Source organism: Quercus lobata, chromosome 11 (assembly GCF_001633185.2).
Source record: "Quercus lobata isolate SW786 chromosome 11, ValleyOak3.0 Primary Assembly, whole genome shotgun sequence".
Lineage (NCBI taxonomy): Eukaryota > Viridiplantae > Streptophyta > Magnoliopsida > Fagales > Fagaceae > Quercus > Quercus lobata.
The window spans coordinates 14772911-14792755 of NC_044914.1; the positions used below are offsets into that span (position 1 = coordinate 14772911).

The 19845-nt window shown below is 32.1% G+C and overlaps 1 protein-coding gene across 3 annotated transcripts; it reads left to right on the plus strand.

The window, feature by feature from the left end:
* Positions 1-211: 211 nt before the first annotated feature.
* Positions 212-19055, plus strand: LOC115967837 (ankyrin repeat-containing protein At5g02620-like). Of its 3 annotated transcripts, none has more exons than XM_031086989.1 (6): positions 212-553; positions 4208-4436; positions 15431-15880; positions 16384-16533; positions 17187-17614; positions 18305-19055. In XM_031086989.1, the coding sequence occupies exons 2-6, from the start codon at positions 4283-4285 to the stop codon at positions 18938-18940; spliced, it is 1818 nt and encodes a 605-aa protein (XP_030942849.1). In that variant the 5' UTR covers positions 212-553; positions 4208-4282; the 3' UTR covers positions 18941-19055. The 3 variants fall into 3 exon arrangements, with proteins under 3 accessions (XP_030942849.1, XP_030942847.1, XP_030942848.1); XM_031086987.1 differs by having other exon boundaries at positions 15383-15880; positions 18305-19054; XM_031086988.1 differs by having other exon boundaries at positions 4213-4436; positions 15383-15880; positions 18305-19054.
* Positions 19056-19845: the final 790 nt, after the last annotated feature.

Consider the following 19845-nt stretch of genomic DNA (forward strand, 5'->3'; position numbering starts at 1 on the left):
AAGCATTCTTTGAAGTCCAAGCGCGTCAGGGGTGGTTTAAAATTCGTTTATTTTGTTAAAATTAAAATTTTTTTGTTAAAAATATTATACGTAAAAATAAAAATTAATTAAAATCATTAAAATAGTACAATGAAATTTATTTTTTTTACCAAAAATTGAACCAATCCAGCCTGTTTTCCACTCTCATTTTGGTCCATCAAGGCAACATCAACCCATGACAGGCACAACACGTGTTGTGAGTGTCTATTAAGAATTTAAGATGGAGTTCACCATGTTTGATCGGATTGGAGTTAACCATGTTTTATAAGCTCGTACACAAGCATTCTTTGAAGTCCAAGCTTGCTCAGTGAGCCAGCAACTCAAAGTCACAACTACTCCAACAACAGCGACGACATACACTAACATTTATTTCGTAACAAAACGTTCAATCCCAATGCTATCTATTGAAACATCTAAAGGCTTTTGAGGTTAAAAGCAGATAATGTTGAGAAAGTCTGGATCTAGAATAGAGGGATTTTCTCTCAGATCTTTGTCTCCTTAGAAAGCCCACGAGGTAATTTTTCAATATTTATTGTTTGTTTCAATTTACCGCTTTGCATTGTTTGGTGACTTAGGTCGCTAAGAAAGTTTAAGAAAAGAAAGCTTGAAGCTTTTATACACAAAATGGAAGTGAATTTTTGTCTGGGGTAGGTTTATGTTCTTTCTTACGTTTACATGATTACGCAACAACCAGATGGAGCATTGAATAGAAAAGAACCATGTTTTGTAAAACTCATCTGCTTAAGTTGAGATCTTATTTTAACCCCAAATTTTGACAACTAAATCTAAGAAAATGCATAAATTTCTATAAAATTTTTCATATTTTTCTCGGAATTAGTCGGTTGTGTCTCTGAAAGCTCCGGCATAATTTCAATGATAAATTTTTGTATATTCTCAAGTGGCTCTTTCCGTCGGTGTCTGGTGGAACTGCCCAGGAGTTTGCCAAAAGAGTTGGGTTTTGGAAATTGAGAAATAAGTGGCTAGTCGTATTAAATATTTAGGGTAAATTACAGAAAACTACCTTTGGTTTGAGGAAATACCAAACACATCTACAACATGTTAAAAATGGCCAATTTAGTCCTTCCACAAAAACGGTGTTAACATCCACCGTTAATAACAAATTCTCAGAACTTGCTACACATGTTTAAACACTGAAAATTAACCACAAACCAAACACTCCCTTACTTTCTCACCTCTTTTCTTTTTCTCAGTCTCATAGTACTCTCTCTCTCTCAAAATTTTTTTTTTTTTCCAATTCTGACTTTCTTTTTCTTTTCCTTTTCACAATCTCATCTAAAACTCTCTCTCTCAACTTTCTTTGCCTTTGGTTGTCTAAATCTTACACTCTTTCGTTCGCAACTTTCTTTGCCTTTGGTTGTCTAATCTTACTGATGATGGATCCGCTTCCTTTCTTATTTCTCTATTTCGGTGTGGAGATCTTGAGGTGGTGGGACTGGATTTGGGTTTGGCTGACGTGGATTTCAACAATTTTGATGTTTGCTTGGTGGTTGATGTTTCCTTTCTCATCTCTCTATTTCGGTCTGGAGATCTTGCAGTGGTGGGACTAAATTTGGGTTTGGCTGACATGGGTATCAACAGTTTTGATTTTTTCTTGGTGGTTGATGGCAATTTTGTGGTGGATTTAGGAGCTTAGATGGTGTTATCGGATTGGGTTTTCTTGGGTTTCTTTGTGGAGGAGAAAAGGGCTTGTTTTTTAAGGAGCTTTTTCTTTTTCTTTTTGTTTTCTCGCCTTCCAAACACTGCAGGGAGGAGATGAGGCTTTTTCTGTGGATATTCCTTTGATTTTCTAAGCATTTCTCTTTGATTTTCTCGGCTACCAAACAGAAAGTAGCAAAGTAATCACCTTTTTTGTTAATTTTTTTTTTTGGGAAGACAAAAGAACAAAAAAAAAAAGAATTTCCGTGTTGTTTATTTTAAGAAGAAAAAGGGAGAAAATTTCAGAGAATGATTTGGATAAAGGAAAAGAAAGTTGAGGAAGACTGATATTAGGAAATAGAAACGAAGAGAGAGAGAGTTAGATCTGAGTTTTTTTTTTTTTTTTTTAAGAAAAGTTTGTTATTAACGGAGGATGTTTTTTTTTTTTTTTGAGAGGATGTTAATACTATTTATATTGAAGGATTAAATTGAGCATTTTTAATAAGCTGTGGATGGGTTTGATATTTCTTCATACTCTCAGAGTTTTTTGTAATTTATCCAAATATTTATCTCGCGTCTTTAATAATTAATAAGAGGAAATTGGAAAATTTTTAATGGAAAAGGAGCTGGACCCATTGTAATTAATCTAATTTTTTTTTTATTCAAAAATTGAGATTAAAAACACTTTTAATACCAATCCTTCAAAGTTGAAAGTAACATCGCTAGTGATAATTTGACAGCAATAACAGTACCGCTAATCATGAGGAACAATTCTAAAACAACAATTATCTTTATAATTTTTGCCACATGTGGTAAGTCATAAGTAGTAAAAAAAAATGATAGATTTGTATGAGTTTATATTTTTACTATTCACAACTTGCTCCCTTATAAATTGTGTCAAAAATTATGTAAATAATAGTAAACCTAGCATTTTTCAAGCATGACCAAATCAATGACGCCAACCTACAACGATTTCATAAGTGACATCAACTTGCCACAAAAGCATTACTTGTAATTTTCTTCAATTAACCATTTGTGTTGATCACCGCGTAACAGTGGACGTTGTTATAAAAATTAGCACTGATACCGGTAAAAAAAATTTTACAAAATTTTTCATAACAATTGAGTTTATAAAATTTTATTGGCTTTTACCTGAATTTATTATTTATATTATTTTTTTACCTATGACTAATAATTTGTCACATCAATTAGGTGTGAAAATATTTTGACAAATTTTTTTATCTATAGACTTTTTCTATATAAATATGAGTAATGCTATAGCTCAACATTTTTGCAAATAAATTTTAGGTAAAAATGCAAAATACATTTTTGAAATTTTACTATAATTTATTTTAAATTTTTAACTTTACTTTTGTTCAATTAAGTTCTCTATGTTTCAAAATTGTTCAATCAAGACCTCCGATTAACCTCATTACATTGTAAAATCAAATATATATATATATATATATTTATTTGACTTACTTTTAAATGTTTTGGGTCAATAATGTTCGTGCTTTTTTTAAACATTTTTATTATTGTTTTGAAATAGTAATATGGTATAGTGCAAATGATTTATTTAACTCAACCAATCAAGTAATGGGTTAAGTGAGTTATATGCATTGCACGTAATAGCATAAATGTCATCTTTAGTTTGAACCAAACCTTTTCCTTATTATATAAATCTAGTCATCTTGGTAGCCAATAGCTCCTGCAAGGTTAAGTATCTAAACTCTATTTCCATTGGCTGCTCAACAGGCTCTGAATTTTACTTTCTAATCTGCTAGAGTTCATGAAGTAAGTATTATCAAGCACCCGTAATAAATCATTAGCATAATAGTTGTTGTCGTTGCTCTTAGATTTTTTTCCCCCCGAAATCCATAAGCTTGACATTTCTGTCCTAGTAATTCATACTAATTTACTAGGGTACTTTGCATTGTCGGTAGAAGAAAAAGTTGAATAAAATTCAAATTAGAAAAGTACTGACAAATTTGTTCAATAGCCATGGTTTAGTTCAATTTGACTGTCTTATTAAAATTGGCCCTGAAATTACCGTCAATATAACATGCTACTAACCTACAACTTGGGTCTCTATAATATCAGTTTCCATCATTTAAGTTCGTGGAAGGAAACTTGTGAGGAATACCCAAAAAAAAATTGAAAATTGAAAAAGTCACACACAATGCCTTTATTCAAAATTTATTCGTCTCTCTGTTTAACGTATCTCATTCTGTTCATATGTATGTCAGTATCTCTGATATTTTGTCATTGAAAATTTCTCTCTTATTTTACTAAGTTATCTTCAGTGGGAGGTCTTTGTTATTTGAAAACAAAATCATTACCCATATATACTTTAACTATTTTGACATGGATTTTATAGATGAAAATAGGCGATACTTTTTGTTGTCAGTTACTCTTCATCTATTAATTCAATTGGTATTCCTTAGACTCGCATAATATTATATAATATACTGATTCATTTATTTTACCTCTAATTTTATTTTTTACATTGAAGAAAAGATAGAAGAGAGTGCTGTCAACTTGCCTCGACAAAGGTGAAGATTAGAAGGGCAGAGAGACATTTCTAGGAATGAGTCATTCCCAAACGGTTTCTGCTGGAGAAGATATGGTTATGGAACGAAAAGGATCCCCCAATGAGCCAGGTGAAGTAGAGGAGACAGATGAAGTAGAAGAGACAAATAGGCATTGTGCAAGTGAAACTCAAAATCAACGTCAGACTAAGAGTAAGTGCTCTCTCCTTTTCTCTCTTTGGCTGCAGTCAATACTAACACGTACCGGACTTGCAAATGAGTTTTCAAATATCTTATGTGTCCGATCATTCTAACTTGCAAATATTGCATTTGTGAAGTTAGCTAAAATGTAACACGCAGAATTCACATTTTTACTTTTCTTCTTCTTTTTATTTTATATTTTTTGTCTTTCTTTTTGTTGGTTTTCAAACTCAACTCTCTCATATTCCTCTCTATTTTTTTTTTCTTCTTATTGTTGGTTTTCAAACTCAACCCTCTCATATTCCTCACCCCACGTTTTTACTTTACTTTACCTTTTTTTTTTTTTTTTTTTCCTTTATCAATATTTTTATTTTATTTTTATTTTTATTTTTATACGTGTGTGTATCTTTATTTTATACAAGTTTACCAAAATAAGCATAGCATAAAATCAAAAGAAATAAAAAAATTAAAAAATCCCTCCAAACGTTCCTGGAGTCATTATAATTTATTCCCTTGATCTTATTTTTCTCTTCTCTTTAAGAACCCATAAATAATATATCAGCGAATTATGCTACAATAAGATCATTTTGGATATGAGTATTTGTTTTTAATTAATTAAATTAAACTAGCAAAGCCAACTTCAAGATCATGCTTCAACAAGTGTTATACTAAGGTACCTACTAACTAACGAACATCAGGTATCTCCGTATTTCAATTGACACGGTCCTGTTAGGAACATGCAAGTCTGTTTTTGGTTTATGTTCTAAAAAACTGCAAAAAAAAAGTATGAAGATGGTGGAGCATAGAGAATTAGAGATATTAGAATCTTGATGAAGTTAATGGGCATAATTTGGTAAATGGTACATTTTTCGGAAAAAATTCAGTGATTAGCATCCGTTTGAACTTATTTAGTTAGTTGGACTGTTTTTGGAACTCGAATTTGACCTAAAATCGAGTTTCCCAAACTCGATTTACTTTGGATAACACCTGACATGGATTGAAAAAAAAAACACATGGAACTCGAGTTCCATGCTTTTAATAAATTTAAAAAAAAAAAAAAAAAAAAAACTCAAATGGAACTCGAGTGTAGGAAACATGAGTTCCTTTATTTTTTAAAAATGGAACTCGAGTTCCACGTTTTTTTTATTTTTATTTTATTTTTTTAAATCCATGTCAGGTGTTATCCAAGAGTAAATCGAGTTTGGGAAACTCGATTTTGGGTTTAGAACTTGAGTTTGACAAACTCAAGTTCCAAAAAAAATCCAACTTATTAAATACTTTCAGCCACATGCTATCTATCTAATATTTTTCTTAAAAGATGTTGAGCAAATTTTGCCAAGTTAATGTATTTCCTCAGTTAATTTAAAATTAGTAAAAACTCAATAGAACTTGGTGAGGAGCTCACAAAAATCTTAATTTAAGGGGTTGATATATAATATAAGAAATTTAGTATTTGTAAGTTGCTGAGGAAAATGAGAAGAAAATGGTAAGAGGGTAAGTACTGATTTCCGAATGATGGTATCATAAATGATAAAATGCTAAAGAGAATGAGTACTGATTGTAGAGTGGTATCATAAATCATAAAATGTCGTTTTCCTCTTAGATACACCACACTACACCCTACTTGATTAATCTGAGTTGCAACAGCTTGCAAACATACATGCAGGTTGTGGACAAAGGGTCCCATAATCTCAATATTTCTCTTAGAATTTATGAAAAGTAGTTTTTAGTTATAAAAAGTAAGCTTTGCTTTCGGAAAATGTAGAAACTTCAAATGATGATAAATGAAAATTGATTATAACATTAATAGAATTGCCAAATACGAGTGATAATTATGGAATATTAGCCTCTGAATACATGCTCACACGCATACTCAAAGATTCTTCTATTTTTTTTTGAAAAGGTTCAATGGTAGCTCTAGGAATTTTTCTCAGGATGGTCGTTAAGAAGCTTAAATTAAATAAGATTAAATAAAATCTTGTTGTAGCCAAAGTGTGCATTTGAATAAGGACAAAGTTTGGCTACAAACTACAACTTCTCTCAATATTTGGTATTTATCAATGTATGATCCTAAGAGCACTTGCATCAACCCATATAAAATGGGTTAAATGCAAAATTTTGGCCAAAAAACCCAAAAAATAACCCTCAAATCATCTAAAATTTTGCATTTCTTTCCACAGTTACAATATCAGTATAAATTTACACGAATATTGTTCATGTGTAAAATTTTATTCATTTCTTAGTTTTTATCTTTTCGATTAGTATGTTGAGTGATGTGGATTTTTTTGAAAAATTGATTATGTAAAAAAGATATTAGGTCTATATACTAAAAATAAAAAAATAGAAATGTTTACATGAGCTATAAAATTAAAGTGTCCAATTTAAAGGGGAAAAAAATGATATGTCCACAATATTTTTATAATAATTATAAATGCAAGCTATAATTAGTTGGCAAAAATAACTTACCAGAAAAATTTGTTATAAAAATATTAGAAATATAGCATTACTTAAATAAATAAAGGAACACGTGGTGTTTCATCAATTCACCTTACTTCACCCAACAATGAAGAGACTACTCTCTTTTGTAATGAACTTTAAATTCAAGTTTCATGTAGCTAACTTTACTACTTTCACACAATGAAGATACTTATAGCTGTCGTCCACATTGTGTAGCTCATTTCATTTTCATCCCATTATTATCCTCACCGTCAGGCAAATCACAAGTCCAAATCCTTCTACCCAACATCTTGGCCACACTAGACTTTCTGTTACAACAATTCTTCACAATTCGTTGCAGTTTGCGGAGAAGCTGATGAGGGGTACCAAGAGTTTTAGTGTATAATTTTGTCTTTAGCCACTTGTTTGAGAGTATTTTGAGGAATTGACCGCCTAAATTGGGTTAATGAAAACATGATATTTGCCTCAAATTGGCGCCAATTTGGAGAGGGATATTATATTATATTGTTTTTTGTTAAATTGTTTGCGCTAATTTGTGTGTGTGTGTGTGTGTTTTTTTTTTTATCATTTGGACTGATTTGTATTTATTAGGGAAATTTTTTGTTTAACCTTTAACGTGCCAAGATTTTGTAGGGGTCAAATTTTACTTGTAGTGGACTCCAATATTTTTTAGGGTGGTCCACAACCCATGTAAATTTAAAATTATTTTTTTAGGGTATAGAAATACATATATTTTTTCCAATTCAAGGTGGTCATGTGACCACCCTAACCAACAAGTAGCACCGCCCCCTGAAAAGGTTAATAGTTTTTATTCATCATAATTTAGGATTATTATATTTTTCAATCACAAAAATATTTAAGGATATGATGAATTTTTATATGAAAAATTTATTTACCTATAAACACATAATACTCATCACACCCCTTAGGTATTTTTGTGATAGGAAAATGTAGTAATCTTGAATTATGATGAATGAAAATTATTAACCTGTTCAAAAAAAAAAAAAAAAAATAGAAGAGCCTCACTCAGGGACTATTATATGTATATAGGGAAAAATTTAGGTACAATATTTAGGTGTTATTTCTTAGGTTCTTCTCTTAAGATTAAGCCATGTGACAGCAGTTAACTAAAAATACAGTTTCATCCCTTGAGAACAAGGTTTTCAGAATTGGATCGGACCGGGAGGTCAGATCGTGAAAACTGGGAACCGGGATGAAAATCGGTTTTTTAAGCCTAAAGAACCATATTTTTTGTTAATTCCGTGAACTCCTAAAACCGGGGTTGGACCGCACGAACCGGTGAGAACCGTGCGGTCCAACTCCTTAGCAATCTAAAAAAAAAAACAACTTAACACAATTTTATTATACTTAATTAAATTATCCATCTCTTACAAGGAATAAAAAAAAAATTATAATTAAAATCCTTCAAATATATTCAACTTTACTTCAAAAATTAATCATAAATTTTAATGTTTTCATGGTTATTATTTTATTTTATTAACTTTCTTATTTAATTATTAAATATATGCTTGAAAATCATTAAATTTCCCTCACATATATAGATATATTGTCAATTTTGCTAGTTTTATAAATTTAATATCTATATTTAGGCTTTAATTAATTATGATGTCATCATGGTTCGACATCGGTTTGACCTCGATTCGACCTCAAAAATCTTGAACCTCTCCATTTTATGGTTCAATGAACGGTTCAGGTCTGAAAACCTTGCTTGAAAAAAAAGCCACATGGCCGAATTTTGAAAGCTATTTAAAAAATAGCACCTAAGTACTATACTTAAATTTTTTCCATGTATAAATATATGGGTTATGTCAACATTCTTGAAATTAATATGGTTTATATAACTCTTAAAGTTACACATTTTCTACACTATCATATTTAATGGTTAAGAGTCAATTTATGGTCAAGTCAACATTTTAGAAATTAATAATTTAAGAGCATTAACTTTCTCCACCTTTATTTTCTTCTTCCCATCTCTCACTCTCTCATAAATGGCTTCCCCTTACTTAGGGCATTGGTACCCAGCCTTCTATATAGTATAATATGCTATATTTTGGCATCAAAGCACAAAAAAAGCCCATTATCCAGTTTTACAATTCTAAAAAATTTTATAATTGTGCTACAACTTATGATGGTATTATAGCAACGTTCTAAAAATAAATATTTTATTTTTTTTCAAAAATGTCTGCTTTTTTTTTTTTTTTTTTCTAAGTCTCTCATCTTCTCTCTCTCTTTCATTCTCTTCGTCTCTCTTCCTTCTCTCTCTCTTGTTTTGTACTCTCCTCTCTTTAAAATCACCATGGCTAGACCACCATCACCAAGTAGGTCGGATCGTTGCTCTCTTTTTGTCGCGAGTCACGACAACCACTCACGGTGGTGGTTTGGTTGTTCTCTCAACCCCTAAACTCTCTCTCCTCCCTTTAAAGCCATCATGGCTGGACCCACAATCACCAAGCCAGGCCAGAGTCACTCATCATTCCTCGACTCAAGTCCACAAAATCTTAAACAAAATCCGCTTCCTTTGAATCAATCTTCCCAACAGCAAATTAGGTATTGAGGATGGGGTTTTGCTTAACTGGCATGCAAATTTTGGCTCCACTCTTGACAATTGCGTCATTCTTGGCTCTAGAACGGTTCTCCGCTCCGCTGTCAGTGTCACTAATTTTGGGTATTTGTTGTTTTTGTGGGTGAAGATTGCGTGGCTTCATAGTGGGCAAGGGTGGCAATTAAATCCACTAATAACCACTAAAACCATCTAAAATTTAAAATTAAATAAACCCTTAACCATCTAACATTAAACCATCTAAAATCAGAAAAAAAAAATCTTTTCATTGCCTCATTTACCCACACAAGAATTTTCACTGATAAATACAAAAATTTCAGGTTTTTAACAAAACTAACAAACCCTCAAATCAAATATTCAAATTTCCCATCAACCAAACAAAACGTAAATTATCAAAAGAAAAAAGAAAAAAGAAAACATACCATCCAAGCACAGGACCAAAAATCAATTGGCCTATAGAGATCAAATTGGGCACATTGACAAAGCTATCCAAAAACCCATCATCAACTGACTCTCTTCTCGACCCTATAGTCCAACAAAGCCAAGCCAAACTTAGTGGGAAAAGCAATGGTAGTTCTGAGCAAGTTAAGATTAAAAGCCTACACCTTACGGCGGAAAACGACAGCGTTGCCGCAGAGGTAAAGAGGAGTGGTAGATTGAGAGAGTTTCCATGGAGGAAAAGAAAGAAAAAGTGGACCACGAAATGAGGTTGTGACCCATTTTAGAAAGTGGGGTTGAAGGCAAACGAAAGAGAGGCTAAGAGAGAGGGAAGTATTGGAGTGTGATCACGGGGTGGCTTGTGGTTGTGGCGGTGAGAGAGGTGAGGAAAGACCTTGATCTTTGTGGGTTTTTGACAAGGGTTTTGAGAGACCTGAACAACACCATTATTGTTGTTGTAGTAATAACAACAATAATTATAATTATAATTTCAGAAAACTTGTATACTAGTTAATATAATTATAATTTCAGGTGTCTTACTAGGCATGGGCAATTTCATCAATCCAATGATTTTTCTAAAAGTTCAGGTTTTTCTAAAAGCTCAGATTTATCATTCTAGGGGTATTTTGGTAATTTTGGATGTCCAAGGGTATATTGGTAATTTTGAAAGTGTGGGGGGTATTTGATTCATTTTGGTTATTTAAGGGTATTTTGATAATTTTGGAAGTGGTATTCAACTAGTTTTAGAGGTATTTGGGTCATATTGGGTTAAATGGACGGGTCACTAATTAAATGGGTTGGGTGGGTAATGGATGATTAATTTATATATAAACGGATCATAAATAAATAAATAAATGGTAATTACACACCCAACCCATTTATGACCCAACTCGCCCATTTGCCACCCCTAGACTGGATTAGAGGTGGAGATCGGTGGGTTTGCAGTGGTTTAATCGGTTGTATTCTTTTTTTCCCTATGGGTTTGATTCTTGTATGTGTTTTGGTTCAGTGTGGTAGGTGTTTGGCTTAGTGACAGTGGGTTTGTGGTGGAGATTGTGGTGAGGTTGAAGATCGGTGGTGGAGATTACAGTGGGTTTGATCTGTTATAAATTTTTTTTTTCTATGGATTTGATTCTTGGATTGGTTTTGGTCTTGTGTGGTAGGGGTTGTGATTTTGCATGTGGTGGTGGGTTTTTGTCCCAATGTGGTAGGTGTTTGGCTTGGTAGCAGCGGGTGGGGTTGTGTTTGGATGGGTGATGGTGGTAGTGGGTTATGTGTGGGTAATTTGCTAGGTTGATTTGGGTGATTTTGGTATGGATTTGTTGTGAGTTTGCTGGATTTTTTTTTAATTATTTTTTTTTTCAAGTGATTTTGGTATGGGTTTGTTGTGATTTGTTGGGTTGATTTGGGTGGTGCAACAGTGGTGAGGTGGTGGGTTTGGGTGGTGGTTATATTGTTGATGATGGTGGTGGTAGGTGATGGTGGTGTTGTTGATGATTGGCAGGTGGTGGGGTGGTTGGGTTTGAAGGGTGGTTGTGTTGGGTTTTGGGTTTGTTTCAGAGAGAGAGAGAGAGAGAGAGATGGTTTTGGGTTATATATTTTATTGTGAAGATATATTATTTTAATGTGTTTTATAGGAAAATAAAAGTTGAGATATTGGGTGTATTAATTGTAAATTGGTATGGTATAACAAATAAAGTAGTTTTTTTTTTAGAAGAAAATAAATAGTTTTTGAGATGGTAAAATAAGATATTTTGTAGAAACTGGATTTACTTTTACCTTTTGCTCCCAAAAAAAAAATAATAATATTGCTTCCCTTATTTGTTATACATATTACCGCACCTACCAAGCAGCGAATTGTGAAAGCTTATTATATTTCCTAATTCCTCTCACTGTTTTTTTTTTTTTTCCCTTTTTCTTTTTTCTCATCTCTTGTTTTTGTTTTAGGTCCATTTGTAGTGATACTCTGTTATGTAATTTATTATAAGTATGTTTAAAAAACTCTATATATTAGTTTCGTGTTTGTGTGTTCTATTAAGTATTACAGTTCTTTAAAAAAAAAATCTCTTGTTTTGTCAAATGGTGAAAGATTACTTCGAAATTAAATAGGTTCAGAGTTATATTTTAAAGTATGCTAACGTGTAGAGTAATTTCAATGATTAGCAATTGTGTAAAAAAGGAAAGGACTTAAACTTGCACATTTAAAAAAAAAAAAAAAAAACTATAAATCGAATAAATAAAAACAAGGATAGATAGGTTCAGCGTGAATATATAGGACTAGAACTTAACCTCAATTTTAAAGCACATCCAATAATGCAAGTCAATTTCTCTCTTACTCAAGTCTCAGTTGATGAAGAAAGGAAAATGAAGTAAAAAAAAACTTATGTCCCCAGATCTCAAACAGATTGATCTGGGAAATGTGGTTTTAAGAAAGAAAAGGAGATAAGAGAGGGAAGGGTATCTGTGTGTGGATAAAGAAGGCTTAAGAGAGAAAATCTGAGGAATTTAGGGATAAGTGAGAGAACTTGGAATTTCGGGGAAATAAAGAAGATTTATGACATAATTGTTGCTTTCAATTTTAACATTTAGATATAATTAAATCCAATGGTGTAGAAAATATGTAATTTTTTTAGTGAAACTTTAAGTAATTTTGCACCACTTAATATTTTTTAATTAAATGCAAATTTTGACAAATACACTCTTGGATTACATTAATTTTATATATTCTCCATTCTTACAAGATTTTAAGGCAATCAAAAATTAATAGTTATACCATCAATCAATTATTTAAATTTAAGTTTTTATAGTTGAAAATAATAAATAAAATATTAGTTTATGAATTGAATGGTAAATAACATCTTTGGGTAGTTAGTGAGTGAGTTTTTAGTTTAGAAGCTTGGCTAGTACTTATAAAGATTAGATTATTTTTTAAATGCTAGTGTTGTAAGTCTTGTCTTTCCATTTTCTCATTCTCCATTCTCTGTGTTTTTTGTTTATATATATATATATATTAAAAGAATAGTAAATCACATCTAATTAACATGAAAATTGATGTGCATGTTAAGAATATATAAAACATGTAATCCAATAATGGATTTTAGACTCGGACCGTTTAAAAAACCATAAAAGGGAGAGATTCATGGTTTTTGAGGTTGGATCAAGGTTGAACTGAGGTCAAACCGTGATGACGTCATAACTAAAATAATATTTATTTTAAATATAAACAAATATATCAAATTAGTAAAATTTGACTAAAATAGTCCAAATAAATACAAAAATCTCTCTTGCAAATGTATTTTTCATATCATAAACAAAAAAAAAAAAAAAAAATTTAAACAAACATAATTAAATATTGAGTTTTTATTTAAGAAAAAAGTATGATAGTCTTAAAATTTTAACCCATTATTATATTTTGTTCTCATAGCCAAAGAGTCTCAAGTTTAAAAAATGTGTTGGCAGCATATCCTCCGCGCAAAGTGCTTCAAAGTTGACCTTTTTAAGATAAAAATAGTTCAAAACTTCTCTTCACTTTCTTTCTTTGAAAGTTTCAGATGCAATGCTTGTGAGCTTTTGTTCTTCTCTTCACTTGAGCTTCCTTCGCTGTGCTTGTGAATTTTTGTTCTTTTCTTCCTTCTTTCCTTTTTTTTCGTCAACAACTTCTTTCATGTTTTCTATCTCATTTTGCTCTCTCCTGTCTATCATTTGAAAAAAAAAAAAAAAACAAAACAAAAATCCAAACTTTACGGAGAGAGACACAAAATGGAAGATTTGAGAGTGGAAAGAGAGAGAATGTAAAGACAAAAAGAGAGATGCAAGAAAGAGGAGGTTCTGCAAATTTTTTTTTTAAGCTCTAATTTGAACTGTGAGAATCGTCCACGGTTTTATACTTTTTATGCATAGAACGATTCCTAGGGTTAAAAGAATCATATTGATGAGAGGTTCATGGTTAACTGGGTTGGATTATTTGGTCTGGTTCATGTCAGAAAACCATGAATCTAACAGTGAGATTTTCAAAATATGAATTCAATAATAAGTCATTAGGTGATGTAAATTTGTTAGAGTTATACTAGGTATAATTTGAATTCATATATTTATTTATTTATACATTGATAGTTGGGGTTGGGGGATTTTAACCTTAGATATTTTCGTTGAAAACACCATGAGATGCAATTTGAACTACGAAGCTCTTGGCAAGAGACATATTGAGAGTTTGTTTAGTTAGGGGATGAAAAAGTGAGAAAATAAAATAAGAAATGGGAGTGGAAAAGTGGGAGTATAAAAGAAATTTTAGTTTTCTCTTATGTATTTGGCGTTGTTTTCAGGCTTGAACCGTTCTATGAACTAGAAAAGGAAGATGTTTAAGGCTCTTAAAGTCAAACCGAGGTTGAACCAAGATCAAACTGTGATGATGTCATAATTAATTTAATAATTACGAGGGAGTTTGAGCCCACATGTAAGGAGGAATATTAGAATTATGTTAAATAATTAAATTTATCATTTCCTAACCACATAACTTTTTTAGGGTATGTTTGGTTGAGGTGAAAAGTGGGAGGATAGAAAATAAAGTAGAGAAGAGTGGGGAAAAAAAAAAATGATATAAGTGACTATTTGGTTGAGGAGAGAAAATGAAAGTGATTTTAGTGGGGTCCAAGAGTTTTCTCTCCCGACCTACCAAAACATAATTTGCCCAAATTTAAGAGAAAAAAAAAAGGAGAGAAAAGGAAACCAAATTTTTGAAAAAAGAAGGTCCTGTTAAACACATTTCTTTGTTCTTTTTATTTTCATCATTTTCCTGTTTTTGTCTTTTACTTATCAATCTTTTTATTTTTTTCATCCTTTTTTTTCTTATATGTTTTGGGTAAGTGTGTTCATCTCTTTTTTATTTTCTAATTTTTTTTTTTTAATGAAGTGCTCATTAATAATGTGTTTTTTTTTTAAAAAAAAAAATCTAATTAATTGAAGCATTTGAGTAAATTTATACAAAGTATATTTTCTATCCTCTCATTTTTTTCTCAATTAAACAAAAATGTTTCCATCTTTTCACTTTTCTATCCCTCCAATTAAATACAAGAGAGGCAAATTCATATCTCTTCTTTTCTCCTACTTTTTCACCCATTCTCAATTTTCTATTTTCCCACATTTCTTTTTTTTTAACCGAACGGACCTTATTTTCCTACTTTTCTATTTTTTTAACCAAACGGACTCTTAAAAAATCAGTAATTTAACACTTCGCAGGAAGAATGGTTTTGGTCTCCACGAGTTTCCTTCTTCGCTAGTTATTTCCTTTTTTCCGTATAATTAATACGTACAAAAATGTTATATGATACTGATATGTAAAGTTTATAGTTAGAAGAATTCTTATAAGACGTTTTAGTTCTTAAAGCTTCTTAGCATATAAATGGGCTCTTCTAAAAAAAAAGGGGGTATGATTTATCACCAAAACATTCTCATTAATCCATATGCTGCTTCAAAAAAATTCCAGGGCAAAAACGATTTCAATACCTTAACTCGTGTGTCCTCCTATATCAAGCTTCTTTTAAAGGTAATTGGCAAGCGGCTAAGGATCTACTTCGTCTATATCCTGGTATGGTTCGAGATCCCATAACAGAAGGGGGAGACACAGCTCTTCACATTGCAGCTGCTGCGAATCACCCCAATTTCGTAAAAGAACTGCTGAAATTGATGAAAAAGGAAGAATTAGAAATTACAAACAAATATGGACAAACAGCGCTTTACTTTGCTGCGGCATCAGGAAATGTGATAATTGCAGAGGAGATGGTGGAAAAGAATGATAAACTAACTTTGATCCGCATAAAATCAAGAGAAAAAAAATTTACACCACTTTACGTGGCAGCTTTGCTGGGACGTAGAGAAATGGTGTCGTTTCTATTCGATAAGACTCCTTTTAAAGATTTGTCTTGTGGCCGTCGTGGCGAACGCTTTGATCTCCTTGTTGCTACTATTTCCAATGATTGGTATGGTAAGCCCCATTTCTCAATGATTGTGAGTTTAAGCCAATTAATTTACAATGCCATTACATCGTTTGAAGTCCTCAGAGAAATTTTGATAGGGCATGAATATAATATAAATTTCACAAGACTGATCAATAATTTTATATTGTGGCAGAACTATAATTTAACAATTTTAGATTGGGCATGAATAATATATAGTAGAAATTTCACAAGACTGATCAATAATTTTATAATTTACTTCCAACAATAACATTGGATTTTTTTTTTGGGGGGGGGGGGGTGGGGGGTGTTGTGGGGGATTGGGCATGAATGATATATAATATAAATTTCACAAGACTGATCGATAATTTTATATTGTGGCAGAACTTTAATTTAACAATTATGGCTTTACGCAGTCAGATAAGTTGCGTAGAACTACCATCTATTTCGCAATATTAGTAATCAAATTAGGAATTTTTTTTTTTTTTTTAACCAGCCTTGACAATGATTAGATGTGCTGTTTTTATGGCAGATATAGCATTGAGAATTATGCAAAAGGATAAACGATTAGCAACCGCCAAGCATATAAATGGAAAGACTGCATTGTATGAATTGGCCAGGAAATCATTTGCAATTGGCAGCAAAAGTCAGCTATCGCTTCCAAAACGATGCTTAGACTCCTGTAAGCTTTCCAACCCTAACTTTGGTGTTTTTTTTTTTTTTTTACCTTGCTTTTTTTGCTTTTGTTTTTGGTTTTTTGGAATAGTTTTGGTGTGTTGGGACTTGGGTAGCAGTCCGGACAACACATACTGAGTCTTAAAGTACCATTATAAGACACTTTTGCTCGTTCTTTGCCAATCTAAACAATTAAACATAACAGTTATTTTTGGTTTTTTGATTTTTTGCTAAGTTTATCATTGAATTATATGGTATCTTCATACTTCAATATTTTTAAAATATAAACATGATTATATATATATATATATTGTAATTATTGTTTCTAGAAAATAATTTTAATTTCAAATTTTTATATTTTAAAACTATATACAAAACATAGGTTGTATGAATAGCATATTAAATCATTTATGATTAACAATAAATGTGACACGCTTGTTAAGAATAAGAGAAAGCGTAACTCAACCATAAGATTCCAAGATATTAATCTAAAAAAAAAAAATATTTCTTTTAAAAGTTATGTAATATTAATAAAAAGTTATACAATATTGAACTCAATTTGAAGTATAACTCTAACTATATATCCCCTCAAAAAAAAAAAAAAAAACTCTTATATATGTATTAACATTTTAAATGAATATTTTATTTTCTTAATCATAGGGTTCAAAGGGATTTATAAAAAAGATCTGATGAAGACGTTAGCTCGTCAATTAGTTGAAGACCTTTGGAGAGAGGTTCGACTATTGCATGGAAAACAATTTTCAGATCATGTTAAGACTTTTCTTTTTGAAGCTGCCAAAATGGGGAATGCTGAACTTTTAATTATTGCTATTCGCTCTTATCCTGATCTCATATGGAGAAAAGACGCAGAAGGCCGAAGTATATTTCATATTGCTGTTTTGTATCGGCAAGAGACTGTATTTAATCTAATTTATGAGATAGGCGTTATCAAGGATATGATTTTAACCTACATTGATGGCGAAAACCAGAACATCCTGCACTTAGCTGGAAAATTGGCTCCTCCAAGTCGACTAAATATGGTATCAGGAGCAGCCCTTCAAATGCAACGAGAGTTGTTGTGGTTTGAGGTTAGTGTTGGTGCTTTTATTTCAATTTGATATAACTCTATTAGCATGCGGGCCATCACGATACAGTTTAAAGCTTAAGACAATTTAAATAATTTCTTTATATTAATTAAATATATTTCTTTTAACTTTCTATATTCTTCATACTTTTTTTATATAAAAAATTAATAGTACTAATTAAGCTTTTGTATTTAGGATTGCTAATGCTAACATGTCCTTTTGAACTGAAAATCACTTATTCAGTTAATCTTCTGGTGACATTATCGATTATGAGATCTTTTTCAATATTTCTTTGGGTATTAACAATTTTAGGTTTCAATTGAGCTCAATTTCTATCAGCGCAATATTTTAGCTGCCTTCCTAGAAATGAAGGAAATAGTACCTAACTCACCTATATTTATTATCAATAAGTTTTTAGGCACAAAATTATTTACACATCTTTTCTGAAATGGCATGTTGTAAATGGCGTAAATAAAAGTGGTGTCGCGCTAAACGGCCCACATGAAAGTTATGCCACTTCAATCACCCTTCAAATGGAGGAGTTATGACTTAGAGCTTCCTTAATGCAATGTTATGTCATTTCATAACTTTTCAATGAAAGAGTATTTGGATTAATCAATTATTACATTATATTTTTTTTCTTATACTCTCTTTGCCAGCAACATTTATCAATTTACATATGTAAAATTGTAGGAGGTAGAAAAGATTGTGCTACCTTCAACTGTGGAGATGAAAGACGAAGAAGGCAAAATGCCTTGGGATTTATTTACAGAAACACATAATGATTTGAAGACACGTGGTGAAAGGTGGATGAAGGACACAGCAAACTATTGCATGGTTGTGGCAACACTGATTGCCACTGTAGTTTTCGCTGCTGCCTTCACTGTACCAGGTGGTAACAAGGGGGACACTGGAATTCCTGTTTTCTCGAAAAGTAAATGGTTTGTGGTATTTTTCATATCAGATGCAGTAGCACTGTTATGCTCTTCGACTTCCATATTAATGTTCTTGTCGATTCTCACGTCCCGTTTTGCCGAAAAAGATTTCCTCTATGCACCTGGAAAGTTGGTGTTTGGACTTACAGCACTCTTCATGTCTATAGGAGGCATGGTGGCAGCCTTCAGTGCAACCTGCATTCTGGTCTATGAACGCGAAATTTCATGGCTTCCTCTTGTTATAATAGCTTCGGCTGGTTTCCCTGTTGCTTTGTTTATTTTGCTACATCGTCAACTTGTGGTTGATGCAATCTACTCATGCTGGTCTGGGTTACTTCTTGGACCAAGTAAAAGTAAATTCTTTTTTTTCGGAAGAAAACGTAGGCTCTTTTAGTTGATGATGCTAACTGGTCAATTGTTTGTGGTTGTGAAAGACTCAAAATAACTCTGACGCCGAGTTTCGGCTTTGATGTTTCTAGTTTTTATTTTTATTTTTTTTAATTTGCTTTTAATATTTCAAGAGTACCATACTTTAGTATTGTTGAGGTCCAAAATATCATAATGTTGTGTCAAAGCCCAAAACAACACAAAGGATTGAAATCTAGAAAACATTTGGGCTTTTAATAAAAAAGGAAAGGCCCAAATCCATTAAGGGTCTATAGGGAGGGATCCAAGCCCATGAATGGACAAGCTTTTTTGGACTTCACGAAACAAAGGAAGGAAGAAGTCTAGCCCAACCCTTAAAGGTAAGAAAATCGTTGAGGAGCTTGGAGAGAAAACTGGACCAGGACACCTGGGGATTCTCAAGAGCCTGGGATCCTTGGGATGTGTAGCAAGACTAGGTTGGGACTAAGACAGTTTAAGGAAGCACGCCTAGAAACACGAAGAATGAGGGTAGATGTGTCCCATCCGCCACCCAATGATGTAGAAAAAATGATTAAAAGGCTTGGGAACCAATAACCCATGAATAAAGAGCTGGTACCTCGAGGAACCCAGGAAGATAGACCATGAAGGAAGGTGGTTGGGGATCTTTTAGCTTGATGGAAAAGAATCAGCCCATTTGGGAAAAAAATAACAAAGGGGAAAGCAGCCAAAAGGTGGGTCTAAAAAGGTGGAATCTAGAAGTCTTGGAAAAAGAAAGATCAAATATCAGCCCTCTAGGACCCCCCAGAATGGGAAAATCAGCTAAGGGATTTTGAAGAGGGAACCTTAAAAGAGGAAAATAGCGAAGAATGAGGAAGGAACCAGCCTCCAATATTGCTGACATAACATAGGTTCTGGTACTGAGATGATCAAATG

What these genes read in the sequence shown, in the direction of transcription:
- LOC115967837 (XM_031086987.1), top strand. Translation starts at nt 4,283, where the DNA reads ATGAGTCATTCCCAAACGGTTTCTGCTGGAGAAGATATGGTTATGGAA. An exon ending in TATTTCCAATGATTGGTATG is followed by an intron (nt 15,881 to 16,383) that starts GTAAGCCCCATT and finishes TTTTTATGGCAG; the next exon opens with ATATAGCATTGAGAATTATG. An exon ending in AAAACGATGCTTAGACTCCT is followed by an intron (nt 16,534 to 17,186) that starts GTAAGCTTTCCA and finishes TCTTAATCATAG; the next exon opens with GGTTCAAAGGGATTTATAAA.